The sequence below is a fragment of the Thermobia domestica genome, chromosome 3 (assembly GCF_964235325.1).
Source record: "Thermobia domestica chromosome 3, izTheDome1.hap1.1, whole genome shotgun sequence".
NCBI classification, from domain to species: Eukaryota; Metazoa; Arthropoda; class Insecta; order Zygentoma; family Lepismatidae; genus Thermobia; species Thermobia domestica.
In genome coordinates this window covers 215,201,949-215,216,483 of record NC_137456.1, presented here as the reverse complement: position 1 = coordinate 215,216,483, position 14,535 = coordinate 215,201,949, and the positions used below count along the sequence as shown (strand labels likewise).

Below are 14,535 nucleotides of genomic sequence, written 5' to 3'. Positions count from 1 at the left end.
CTAATCCCTACAATTTCTAATCTATAGCTGTAAACTAATACGAGAATGAAGAAACAGTTCAAGTGATGAATTATTGTGTCACTTTCAGTGGAGGGTCGAAATGTAAATTCTACATCAAAGAACTTTAAGATCAGCTCTCATCGGGTAAAATAATGTGCACTTATTCTGATGTATGAAAGGAGCAATCCCTGTGGATTTCTTGAAGCTCGACTATCATCAACACTGGGTGCTATATTCAACGCTACGCTGAAAAAAGCTATAATTTCCAGAATCAGACTAGAAAATAGAGCAACCTTTCCCCTGTAAGATTTCAACGCCAAGCCACATACAAGTTTGAAGTCAGTGGAACATACTGTCGACATTGGTTGAATGCTTCCACATTCATCATACAGTTAAGGTTTGGCTTTGTCAATTTCCATCTGTTCGGGTTAGTTCAAAATGGATTGAGAAGATGCTATTATCATAGCTGTAAAAGAGTGAGCCAGCTCAACTAGTAGTAATTTTTACGAGTGTGACATAGAGGCTCTTGTTCATCACTGGCGAAAAATGCATAAAGAAGGTTGATGATCACATAGAAAATGCTCTGAATTACATAGAAAAACTGAGAATATGGTTACACAAATGGTAAAATTGCTTTTTGTTTCTGCTATGGTTTGTCTGGAATAAAATAGAGCGAATTGCTTTCGGAGCAGACTTTGTGTATATATGATGCAGTGACTCAGAAGAACAGCTTTATATCAAAAAGTAAATGACAATATGTTGAGTTGAGTTGATTTTGAGTTTAACGTCCCGTTCAGCAGCGAGGCTATATGAGACGTGGACCTACTGATTAACGTGGAATCCGAACCACATGAGCTCCCGCCGGGAATAAATGACAATATGTCTATAGCATAAATTTTTCAATACTGTTACAAAGTTCCTAAAGCTGCAACACTGTCCGTTGTGAAGAGAATGAAGAACCTGATGATGGAGTATGCGAGGACTCATTCCGAGTGCAGCTGTAGATAAGGAGACACGTAATCTGTACGCGCAGAATAGAATGGAATGTTTACGAAAACTAGGAACCACTGAAAATCAGTCGCATGTTTATGTACCACACAATCCAGAAGTTCTTGATGCTGGATCCATTTAGGAACGTCCGAGAGAAAGAAGCCCCAAAAGTGCACCCGTGATATATTTATTTTAAAGCGAACAATGTCCAGTCTAATCAGGGACGATCTTGGTCCCCGAACTTTCGACTATTAACGGCATGTTTCTGACATCGCCTCTCAGGCGCAAATGAAGCGTAAATGTGAATACCTGCTTCAGTGGTACACGAACAATGAGTATATACAGATTCTTTCCTCCGATGAGAAACTGTTTACCGCTGAAGAGAGTTTCAATCACCAAAATGATAAGATGCTTGCTTCATCATCTCGAGAAACCAAGGAAATGGTTCGGAAGACGTATAGAGACTATCATCAAGCCTCAATCATAGTATGCTGGCAGTACACGTCTTTATTTTTATGAAAAAAAAAAAAAATGAAAACTAGTGCTTGGGTGTATCAAAGCACTGTACTGGAGCCTATAGTAAATTACTTGACCACCACGATGTTCGAATGGCCCAGTGGACTTTCCAGCAAGATTTTGCCCTTTTCGGTAAGCCCAAATCGACCTAGGAGTGGGCAGAGCAGACTATACCTGACTTCATATCCACTGATGAAGAGGAATACCAGATTGAAGTTTCGAATAGATTCTCGGTTTTAGAAGACTCGGAGTGCACTAGTGTTGAGGATACTTGGATTGAAATTAGAACCATGTGCGTGGGTTTTCTCGGGGTTTCCCGTTTCCTCCCACTTTCTTCATTCCACCATTTCATTCATTTCTCATCTTCACCGTCTCCTTTAGCCTAGCCGGCATAACCGTGAGACGTAAAACTCAAAAATTTCATTTCATTTCATTTTTGAAATTAAAGACAGCATTAAAAGTTCAGCAATAGAAAAATTGGGACACGCGGAAATACGTAGAAATAAACCATGGTTCGACCAGGAATGCATTAAACTAGCAGAGAAGAGAAAACAGGGCAAAATTAGGCTGGCTACAAAATCCGAATGAAATAACTACACGAAATTTTGCAGATATCAGCCGGAAAACTTCCAAAAATTTTAGAACAAAGAAACGCGATTTTTTGAAAGCTAAAATTAAGGAACTCGAAGATAATAGTAAAAATAAAAATATTCGGGAAATGTATAAGGGGATCAGCGAATTTAAGAAAGGCTATCAACCTCTTCTGTATATATTAAAGAAAGCTGACGGAACAGTTCTCACTGATACGGATAGCATCTTAGATGGAAAGATTTCTTTGATGATTTGCTGAACACGCGACCAAAAACTAATGTGCGTGGAGGAAAGGAGATACACACCGCACAACCGTATATTCCAGAACCCAACCGAATAGAAGTAGAAACCGCTATAAAGAAATTAAAGAAATACAAATCTTCGGGTGCAGATGAAATTCCGGCTGAGTTAATTTTAGCTGGAGGCGAAAAATTGTGGAACAAGATACACAAACTCATTCTCCTTATATGGAACAAGGAAGAATTGCCACAAGAGTGGAAAGAATCAATCACTGTTCCAATTCACAAGAAAGCGACAAAACTGACTGTAATAATTATCCAGGCATTTCTCTTCTGTCAACATCCTATAAAATCCTTTCAAATATTCTATTAGCAAGATTGACCGCATACGCAGACAAACTTATTGGAGATTATCAGTGCGGATTTAGACGAAATCGATCAACTATCGACCAAATATTTATCATTTGCCAAATACTCGAAAAAAAGTCGGAATACAATACCCCGGTACATCAATTATTTATTGATTTTAGAAAGGCGTACGGCCCGGTTAGGAGAGAAACATTATACAACGTTCTTACAGAACTTGGAATACCGAGAAAGCTAATTAGATTAATTAAGGTATGTTTAAATGAATCCCAAAGTAAAGTCCGGATAGGAAAATTTTTGTCCACGAGCTTTCACGTCGAAAATGGCCTGAAACAAGGAGATGCGTTCTCGCCATTATTATTTAACCTTGTGCTGGAATACGCCAAAGGAAAATCAAAGACAGCAACCAGGGCCTAGAGTTGAACGGTATTGGACAATTTTTTTATTTTTTTTATTTTCCATTTACTACAATATGCTGGAAACAAAACATTTTGCTTTATATTTTTTTATCCCATAATACGGAATACCATCAGATCTTATTATTCTTTTCCTTTTAATCTTCGTATTTCTTTTATAATTTCTGTCATTTTAATTACTGCGATCCTTAGTTTCCCCATTTTCTCATGATTTGCTTCTACTATAATTAGGGACACGAGTTTTTCGCAATGTGCAATAAAACAAAATGCGTCAGAATTTAGTAATTTTTAGATTTTTGACGTTTCATTATGTTTTGTGTGTATTTTCATTGGTTTCCGTTACGCGATAAAACGCGAAATTGGCAGTTCGGCGCGAAATTTCTAACAATGCGCGAAATAACAAGAAATTTTAAAAGTAAATTTTCATTAATTTGAAAACCTCAGCTTTCCGCTGACGGAACGGTAGAACGGTGCATTTTGGGTGATTCAGGCATAGTTATAGAGAACATGTTGCGCGTTAGTTAATAATTTTCCTTCAGTTTGATTTATATATATATAAGTGACATTTACAATGTCAAGTGAAATATTCAGTGTATTTTGTTTTTAGGTTATTAATGGTTTATTTCTATAGTGATCTATGAATAAAATGAGCAAATGTAAAAATGTCAGGGAATATCTTTTCCACAAGAACTACAGAATGCGAAACTTTATTTGCAAAATGCGACAAAACGCGAAATCTGAAAAACGACACGCGAAATTTTCAAGTTCTTAGTGCGAAAATCTCATGCCCCTAATTATAATTATTAATATTATTTTTATTTGTATTTTTTAATGACAGCAGTAAAAACTCAAACCGAAGTATAGGACGGTAAGTACATGTTCAAAGCCGTAAAACCCAACAGGACTGGTGATGGGATTTTAATGGCGTTACTCTCGACGTAACTGAGAAAATGTATATAACTCTGCATATTGAACACATACGGAGAGCAACAATATTTCTTATACTTCAACTTTCAAAAAGTAAATGAAACCAACATGTAAATTACAAAAAAAATCTCACCATCTTTCAACGTGAAGACTACTGAAACAAGTCCTTGCTGCTTCGCGTGTTAACAGTTTGAAACCACACTGTGTGTCCCTAACATCTTTTACTGCAAATAACCACACAAGAAAATGGAATCCCAACATAAGCACTGTGCGAAAGAAGGAACGTGTAGCTATGGCTTCAGCCTCTAGATGAGCTCTCGAACCACATACAATTCCTGGCTTTTGAGATACAACATCTGGTTCTGTCAAATAATTACCTGAAAAAATACATATCTACAATTAAATTATTTCAATAAAATTTAACAATTTACCATTCACACTCAATCTACATTCGTACAGAAACTAAACAAAATTTCTTACATAGAAGAATCAGTTAAGACACGCAGTTATAAGCTTCGCAAATCTACAAACGAATACTACTCTCGTTAATATTGAGTCACAATATTATTATAATATTTAAACTTCTTTTACTTTGCTGTTGATACTATATAATTCTTTATTTATTATCATAATTATTTACTTATTCAATTCCTTCATAGTAACGTTTATATATGTATATTCCTTTTCAACTCCTAGAGACATAACTGCGCAAAACGCTTAGTAACCATTTGTAGGCAAAGCATGCCTTCTATAGATAAGATTGCATGTTCTTCTTCGAGTACAATTAAGCTATCAAATACATTACACCTGTTTGCATTATTTGAATTAATCGTTATTTCCACAATTTATCTCCAAAATTTTATGTCGCGAATAACCAAGTACATAACATGAAAATGATTCATACACGAATTTAGGCGAATGAAGCAGCTACATCGATTCAACGATTTTGTATCTTATTAATTTAATGTCATATGTTACCCATTGCAGTTTTAATTTCAACAAGAAATCTATGTATTGCAAGGATAAGTCTTGTAATGTCACACAATCTACCTATATTTATTATAGCACTATGGAAGCAAGTTAACATTTAAAGTATAACTCCTCGTGCTGGACTATCTACAGCCACCTTCCTGTCAGTTCCTTCATTCCACATAAATATCACGTCTTGTTCATTGAGACAAAGAAGTCAGTCACTGGTGTTTCCACCTTCTGCTGATTGGTGAAATATCGTGATTTTAGGAAGTGTGCCATGGATGGAAACAGGTAGTAATGCAGACGAGGAAGGTCAGAACTATGTGCTGAGTGTGGCATCAGGTTGATGCCACCAAGTTTCTGGATTGCATGTTGCACTTTTCGAGCAGTGTGTGATTCTGTGTTTTCCTGTTGGAGTCGAGTGCGTTTTCGGTTCAACAACGCAAAATATTTTTGGCATAGTGCAGCATACATCCGGTCTAACTCATCGGAATAAATATTGGCATTGATGGTACACACGGAAAAGAAACTATTTGACTGTTGACAAATTTTCTTTTGCCAATAACTCTGGAACAAATGAATTAATTTGGATCTTTTTTATCGTTATCCTTAGAATAGTTATAACTTGACAACTTGCCAAAGTCGATATTCTAATAGGTTAATTTATTGTTGAGTTATCAGGAAAAGAAATTTTGTTAACTGAAGAATACTTTCTTTCGTGACTGTACGACCGTTCGAACCAACTCTAAGTAAATTATCTCTTCATAGTTCCACGACATGTATGATTTCATGCTTGAAACGGCCTTGTTTAACGACCAGTTCTGGAAGTTAGCTCTTGTTTAACCACTGTTTTTGCATATTCGAATTTCGAAAAACATCTATTTTTGGTCGCATGTGACAATCCGTTTCAGGAAAGGCACACCACACGGATATCGCAGCAGTTGTCGGCACACATTCATTCTCCTCTGGATCAGAGGTGAAGTCAACTCACGTGGCACAATGCGCCACTTCCTGATGATTTTCTCGAGTTCGTGAAGGTGACGCACTACAGTGTACTGGAACATGTCGAGTTGGTTTCACAATTGTCTTATGCAGAAGAATGGATTTTCCTTAATGGCGTGTCGTATGGCCTCAGAATCTGTTACTCTGGGACGGCCGGACTTTAGCTGATCTTCCACATTCTTATAATTTGCACGAAATTTCTGGAACCAATGAGCTGCTGTACTGTGTGTCTCAGCACTTACCCCTTTCATCATGTCTTGGGTTGCTGTTGCACCGTTATGTCCAAGTTTGAATTCAAACAGTAACAGTTCACGTAGCAGACGTTGTTGAACACTCATCATTACTGCCACTAACAGTTGACTAAGATACTGACGGAGTGCGGGCCTCCGTGTTAAATAGTGTGCTTGTCACATTACTTCTTCAGCCAGTTTGACCTAGTTGATCAGGACATACACAAGTGCACGCTGTTATGGAAATATTGAAAGACTTGTCTTATCTTTGTAATAATTTTCAATAAAATTATTAAAATTTCAAGATTATAACTCTTAAAATCACTAATTTATAAAATACAGTATTTCAAAAATTGAACTAAATAACTTCATAAATTTTCGAGTATCGAAGAAGGAAAATACTATTTACATACATTATAAAGAAGAAATGGCAAATTCTTGTCTTGTGTCGAAGGGTTATTGCACTCTAGATACAAAAGAAGTCATTAGCATACAGAATTGAGAACAAAATAATACATAAAACTGAACAATAATATTGTACAGCGACAGACAGGACAAAATGAAAAAATAATTAAAGGACACATTTCAGCGATAGGAATCATATAAACAAAGAATGACTTCTGGATAAACATAAAGGATGACATAAAGGTAAGTACTGATCAGTGTCTTCGAACACAATACAAAACAATGCACATATATAGGAAAACAAATGGAAATATAACACGAAATGCAATAAATACAATTGAAGTAAAGAAACTGTAAACGGAGCAATTGTGGTCCGTTACAATCATATATTGAATTCAGCTCTAGGAAATAATTTTATTAAGAACCAATTTTATCGTTTATATTTAAATACATAATTTTTGTGGAGTTCAATGTATTTTCCGAAAGCTTTGTTACTGTTGCCTTCATCGACAAGAGAGTGGAAGGAAAGAAAGAAAACGAAATAGCGCGTGCAAAGAATACTAAGATACTAACTAAAGAAAATAATCTTGATTAATTTGCAGTTGATACGAACACGTAAACTTTTCATTTTCTTGAACGCAAATTATTAACTAATTATCTTGAAGTACGTATATTAACAGTTCCTCTTTATATATATGAGACACAGCCAACATGTATATCGCAAGTCTGGTCTCGTCAAAAAAATGACTGTTAAATCACTGATTCCGATCCAGTGACGATACATGACCCATTTAAAAGTGATTCTACATGACCGGCTGGAAATTTAGATTTAAAACAAAGACATAGCCTACAAGATAAGACTCGATTCTAAATTACTTTTTGAAAGACATTTAGCGAAATACTTGGGACAGAATCAAAATACCTCGAATGTTTTGCTATTTTCCTTTGAGAAGGCTTTTTTTTTTTTTTTTTAGTACGAAAGTTATTTATCTTTCTTCAAGTCTGGATTTCTTTCCTATCCCTTTCTGATATGATGATGAAACACTTTTTCCTATCAAATAATAACCTTGATTACTCAGAAATATATTAATTTACAGTGATTGAGAATAGAAATATACCCAAACCCTTCCACGCTCTGCAAGATGTTACATTAAAGAAAATTCTGGCATTTAAATAACATAATTAACACGACTACAACCTCAACTTACCAAAATTTAATACAGTATGTCTGAAAATATATTAATATATTAAATAATGCTCAAAGAATGCTACTTACTTCCTAGTAAATCTTTCAAGCTTGCCTCTAATTTGCATAAATCTGCAAATTTGGTGGCACCATCTGCATCAGCGAAAAGAATTACAGCCCCGCGTGCATTCTGAATACCCTGAAAATTAATGCCGCACTTATGAGACTGCGAACACTTTAATTAAAATTTAAAGACAACTTAGGTTAGACTCTTCCTTCTGATTAAATAGTAGATATACAGAAGTTACATATTACTTTAAAAAGTACGATTTAGAAACTAAAATGAAAAGATGGGTCAATCTGATCAAATTTTTTTAGATAATTTTTAACTAAACCATCACTGCTTATCATGTTTCTCCAAAGCTGCCACTGTGTAAAACTGAATCTCCCATCGCCTTCCCTATATTGAGACGATTACATCTTTGTTATTTTTACGGTTGAAAGGCTTTGATGGTAGGAATCGACAGTATTCGGTGGCTACGAAAGAATTTAGCGTAAGAGCCTGAAGTTAAATTCAGGACGTCATTTGATATACCGAAGGAAAAAAGGAAACAAGCAGCACGGAATGTTAAGCAAAACAGATACTTACACCAATTATTGTAAATTGCATCACAATATTTAGATGTATGAGAGGCATCAAGTACGTATCCCGAACAATACGTACAAATACCACCTGTTTCCTCACATTATGTTATTAGTAAAAACAGTCAAGTGTCAAAAGTTTACAAAAAATCGATGATCACGTAAGAAAGGGAGTGTGTACATATTACTTGTACAAAAATTACAAAGATCAAATTTAAACTTTTTTTTTAAAGTGATATAACTCCGCAATAACAGACGAATTTCTCTACATAATATTAGAAGTGCTCAGAACTGCAACAGCAGTTGTCAATAGTGTGAGCAGCTTGAGGAAAGCGACAAACTTACTATAACTACCAACAATTCGATGTAGTTTAAACAGACACCGCACATAAGAAAACTGGAAGCTGTGTCATCTTTTATAAACTAAATTTCCTTGTCTATCCGCTCCTGAAAATAGCAGTCGTAGATCTGCTATTAAAATAGTTATTCGGTTATTAAAATTATGGGGAGAAATCCGTTTCCCTTCTATGGATGTGTATCACTCTATAAAGAAGTACAAAGGGAGTTCAAAAAGTTTTGAACAACGGGCCATAGGTTTTTCAATAGTTGCACTAGGATCATGAAATTTTATGGTGCGTACTTATGTCCTTTATGTACACTCATGTCCAAAATTATTGTCGCGTGTCTATAAATATGTTGTTCTAGGAATATAATTTGATAACGAATTCGCCCGGTATTTCTTATGTTAGGATGTGTATAATCGGCAAAGACATGTATGTGGCAAATTTCATGTCAAAAGAGCAGTAAATAAGAACAATAAAACGAAAATAAAACTTTCTTGTCCATTTAGCAACATTTTGTTTTACTCATTATAATTTTCGTATTTATAATTCTTTTCCTATGAAATTTACCACAAATATAAATTTCCCGATTATACACACAGTATCAATATTAAAAGTACCCTGCAAAATCATTATTAAATTATATTCTATAACTATTCAAAAAATATAGTAGTTGCTTTCGGATATCGCGTTTCCTGGTTCGCTCTGGATTGGAACCCCTGAAGGCAATTATGGCGGTTTAACATATACAGCGTTTTTTTTAAAGGAATAGATTGTCAATGACGTAAACTATATAGGAGTAGACTTGCAAAGACGAGTACATTCATCTTTAAAAGCTATCTGTATATATATATGTAGTGGCGATCCTTAAGATTAGGTCAACATTGTGATTACTATTATTCGGGATTCTAACACCAACTTCCACTTGATTCAGTTCGGCATACATTTGGCTCGAACTCAAAATATTCTTTATAGGTGGAATCCATATATACAACCACTCGTCGACTCTATATTCATATTAGCCATCTCATACATATCAGACAATATACAAATTTACGGTACACTACTTCAAGCCTCAACTAACAAAACAAAATACAGTTTCGACGTCATCACAAATAGATCATATTGTATGCATTTTATTAACTTAATTGCATTTGTTTAATTTACAGACGAACGCATGCACATATAAGTACGTATTAGATGATCACTTAGCACATCGTAAGGTGAGATGAAGTAGTTGAGGTGACCCGAAACTTATTTATTCAGACATAGCTTCCATCTTATTCATATCACAAGAAATACACAGGACACTGATCAATAATAATCATTAACAGGAATATACAAACTTTCTCAAGATTTATCAATCAGTGAACTACACAAATTTAACGTTTTTCACTATGTTCAGTTCGTCGTTACATAATTAGATCTTTTTTTTCTTATCTTACAATTTTCAATCAACAACAGTATATATATTCTTTTCTTCTCTTCTAATATGTTGGATTATAAACCTAACATCATAAATATATTTACAACAGTCGAAAACGGACATAATTATATTGTAGAATATTACAATAATCAGATTTATATAGATATTCATAATTTTAAGGAAATAGATTAAATAATAAGTCTAATTTTAAATGTTAAAATAAACGAAATCTCTTCTAGAATGATATAGATTTATGGCCTTTCTGAACATAAAACATCTTTGGAAATAAACAATAATTCTCCAAGTTAAATTTTTCTTCTTATGTAAATAACTATTACGGGAGATGAAATGACACAATTTAGTGAAGCGCTAAAATGTCTGTAACGGAGCGAGGCCAAAATTTGGTCCGTTACAGATTTGCCGGCCCATCATAAAAAAATTATAAAATAATGTTTTATAATTTTTTTTCAAAGTTTCATTCTTTCTGAATTACATTGGGCATTAAAGGGTTAACCTAGGTTAAGAGAAACTGGCAATATCTCGAATTATCATTTGATTAAGAAAACAACAATAATTAATTTAAGCCGTAATTCCTAATCCCTAACCTACATTACAATCCCTAACCTACGTAAGTTACATACAATACAAGTAAGTAAAGATTTCATCATTGCGGTTTACCTTAAATAACACGTAATCAAGTATCCTACCATCTACTACGTCTTTTTCACTAATTGACTTGACAAATTCTACGTCAATCTCTCCTCATGTGTTAGACCACATTGATGTCATATTATCCTTGACTAGATATAATAGAATTTAAATTAGCTTCATCTACGAAGTTCCTACCATTATTTACATAATTACATCTTGAATAGACGAGTTATCTACATACTATATTAACACTATTTACAAAGTTTTACATCTCGCCATATGTACTTTTTTCTTTCTTTTCCTCTTCTGTACACAGTACCAAACCAGTCTTCTCAAAATGTTCACAGCTGCTATTAACTTTTCAATGTCCGTCTTATTTCTCAAGCAACTGCATCCCCTAGCTTTCTGTTTTCTCCATTTATGTTCATATTTAGATAGAGCAGACTTCTTCCTATTTCGTTTCTTCATTGGTTTTCCTTTCCAGTGTCGTCCTTTCTTCTTCCAGACACCGTGCTGTTTTTTCCCGACTTCTCTCCCTTCTTCCTTCGAAAACATACATGTCCTTTTAGATTTTATTTTCTGCCTTTTTCGACTACGGTTCAATTCCTTCCACGGATTTTCTCGGATTCCGCTTCTCTTCCTCCTTCGATGTCTCTTAACAATGTCATACCATCTTTTTCTTGTTCTCTTTCGGAGTTTCAGTCTCACTGAAGTTAGCAATTTTGTTCTTTGTGTTTCACAGGCTCTCTCACATAAATTCTTCTTATCTTTCTTCTTCATCATCCATGGGTTTCTAGTTTCACACTGTCCCTTAACCTCTTTCGAGACCTCTGAACAAGTTTTCTTATTGAAGCCGGAGTTTAACATAATCCTTTCCTTGAATTTGATAGTATCCTTCTTCTCCGCTTCCTTCCATTCCTTGATCTCTCTCCTGGTTTCATCCTGGTCCCTTTTTATCTCTTCCATAATATTTCTCATACCGGCGAATTCCGAAAATTTTTCATCAAACCATTCTGCCAGCAATCTAAATTCAGGTGACACTTGTATACTTCCAAATAATGCTGCGTTTGTAGACCTCCGAGGATCACAATTACATCTGTATTTGACCTGGGTTTCAATATTCCCAGAAACAGTCTTTTTATCTTTAGATTCTGTCATTCTGACATTAACTAGCGGGTTCCCCAACAACTTTTTTCTCCCCATTATGCTTATTCCAATAATCTCATCTATCATAAATTACCACCAAATCCACATCGGTTGATTTCCATCCAGAGAACTGCTGCGCCATCTAGCGGATATCCTGGCTGGGTCGCCATTTTATAACATTATTCTCTTCTCATTCGACAACATAGAGAATTGTTACATCAATCAATAGGTTCAGGACATCGCTTCTCCAGATTCGCTTCAGACTGGAATCCCTGACTGTATTTACGGTGAGCTACGGTATTCAATATTACAAGGCGTTTCAAAAAGGGCAGGTTTAGTCGACGTAAGCATTTTCATAAAATCGACTTGATCAGAAGTGTGTAGCTACATAACAGAATGACTGTGTACAGGGGCGATCATAAACTAAGGTCAACGGGGTTACTCATCTACTACATTGGATTCAACACCAATCATTATTCAGTTCGGCATACAACGGCTCGAACTTGAAATATTATATAAATACGTGGAATCCAGTTTTAGCACCACACGCCGACTCTAATACATACATATATTTCAACCATCCAGTACATGTCAGAGATAAGTATAGATACTTTTACACTACTTCATAAATCTATCCATCAAATAATAACAGCTTCAACGTCGAAACTTAACTTCATTACGACAGTTTATTAAATTTCTTGAAAGGTTAAACGCCTGTACATGACCATACCAGAAAGATAGAGATGATTGTATTATAAGGTGAAGTGGAGAAGAATAAGTTGAGAGGACCCGAAGCTGATTTACTCAAACATATAGGTAAAACTATTCATTTCACAATATAATTGCAACACTTGATAACACTAGTTATTAACAGAAATGAACAGCATCCCCGTTCAACAAATTACAATTTTGTTGTCGTTAAACTAGATCAATATATTTTTACTTCTTCTAATCAACAACAGTATCTATATCTCTCTTTCTTTTCTTCTGACAAGTTACTGCCTAAGCATAACATCATACATATGTTTACAATAGTCAGGAACATAATTATATTGTACAATGTTACGATAATCAACTATATATAGATAGTAATAATTTTAAGGAAAAGATTCAATAGTATATATAATTTTCAAATGTTAAAATAATCAAAATCTCCCCTAAAATAGTATAGATTTATAGCTTTTCTGGATATAAATCATCTTTGGAACTAAACAAATAATATTTAAATTCTTTTTTTCTCTTCACAGAATTGGCAATTTTTAAGAGATAACAAAGATTAATTATTAGAATGTCAAAACTTCTGTAACGGAAATTTTGGTCCGTTACAGATTTGCCGGCCCATCATAAAAAAAAATTATAAAATAAGGTTTTATAATTTTTTTTTCAAAATTTTATAGATTATAAATTACCTTTGGCTTTAAAGGGTTAATATATCGAAATTATTAAAAATAATAAGACAATAACTTTGACTCATATTATCAGTGGGCATTATAGGGTTAACCTAAGGTTGAACGATCAATACCTTGAATGATCAAGCTTCCTTTTAATCAGCAATAAGTAATGTAAACAGAGATATCACATTACAGCGAATAATCTAAGTTAAATTTGATCATTGTAGCTCAATTTAAACAACATAGGAAATCATCAAACGTATACTAAGCAATGACAGCATATAAGATCATCAAATCTACACTAAGCAATGACAGCATATAAGATCATCAAACTTACAGAAGTGGCCACTTTGCCATCTTATCCTACTTAACTACATTATTTAAATTCACTTAGATTTCTGCAAAGTCTCTAGTTATTTACATCATTATGTAACGAATAGACGAGATATTTACACTATAAAACAATATATTAACACTATTTACAATTCTATACCTCGGCATATTTCCTTTCTTCTTCTTTCTCTTCCTCTTCGGTTCACAGTTCTGAGCTATTCTTCTCAACACTTTCGCAGTTCTGGATCGAATAGCAATCAGCTTTTCAATGTCCGTCCTGTTACCCAACCAATGGCATATCATAACATTTGGTTTTCCCCACTCATATTTATATTTAGATCTTGCAGATTTCTTTCCTCTTCTTTTCATTGGTTTTGCCTTCCAATGTTGTCCTTTCTGTTTCCAGACTTCATGATATTCCTTCCGGACTTTTCTCCTTTCTTTCTGGACAAATATCCACTTCCGTTTCAATTTCATTTTCTTCCTTTTCCAACTACCCTGGAATTCATCATTATGTATGAATTCACTTTTCCATCTCGACTTCTTTCGATTCATCTCAATCATGCTTCTTTCTGGATATTTCCAGTGACGTGTTTTCTCTCTCCGGACGATGAGACATTTCTTCCAGATTTTGTCTCTTCTCTTCCTGACTCTCATTTTCTTCCGGACGAGCATCTTCATGTTTCTTCCTTCAGAGGTTTTCTTACAGGAACGCTTCTTATCTTTCTTCTTCTGCATCCGCGATTTTCTCTGGATATTACGCTG

The 14,535-nt window shown here is 34.5% G+C and overlaps 1 protein-coding gene across 1 annotated transcript in view; it reads right to left on the bottom strand.

Annotated features, from left to right (window-relative positions):
- Positions 1-14,535, bottom strand: part of wol (Dolichyl-phosphate beta-glucosyltransferase wollknaeuel) — a 70,601-nt gene that overhangs the window by 26,038 nt on the left and 30,028 nt on the right. The window contains exons 5-6 of the mRNA XM_081752172.1: positions 7,931-8,039; positions 4,179-4,422 (exon numbers count right to left, since the gene is read on the bottom strand). Of these exons, the coding sequence (XP_081608298.1) occupies positions 4,179-4,422; positions 7,931-8,039 (353 nt within the window). The remainder of the gene's footprint in view (positions 1-4,178; positions 4,423-7,930; positions 8,040-14,535) is intronic.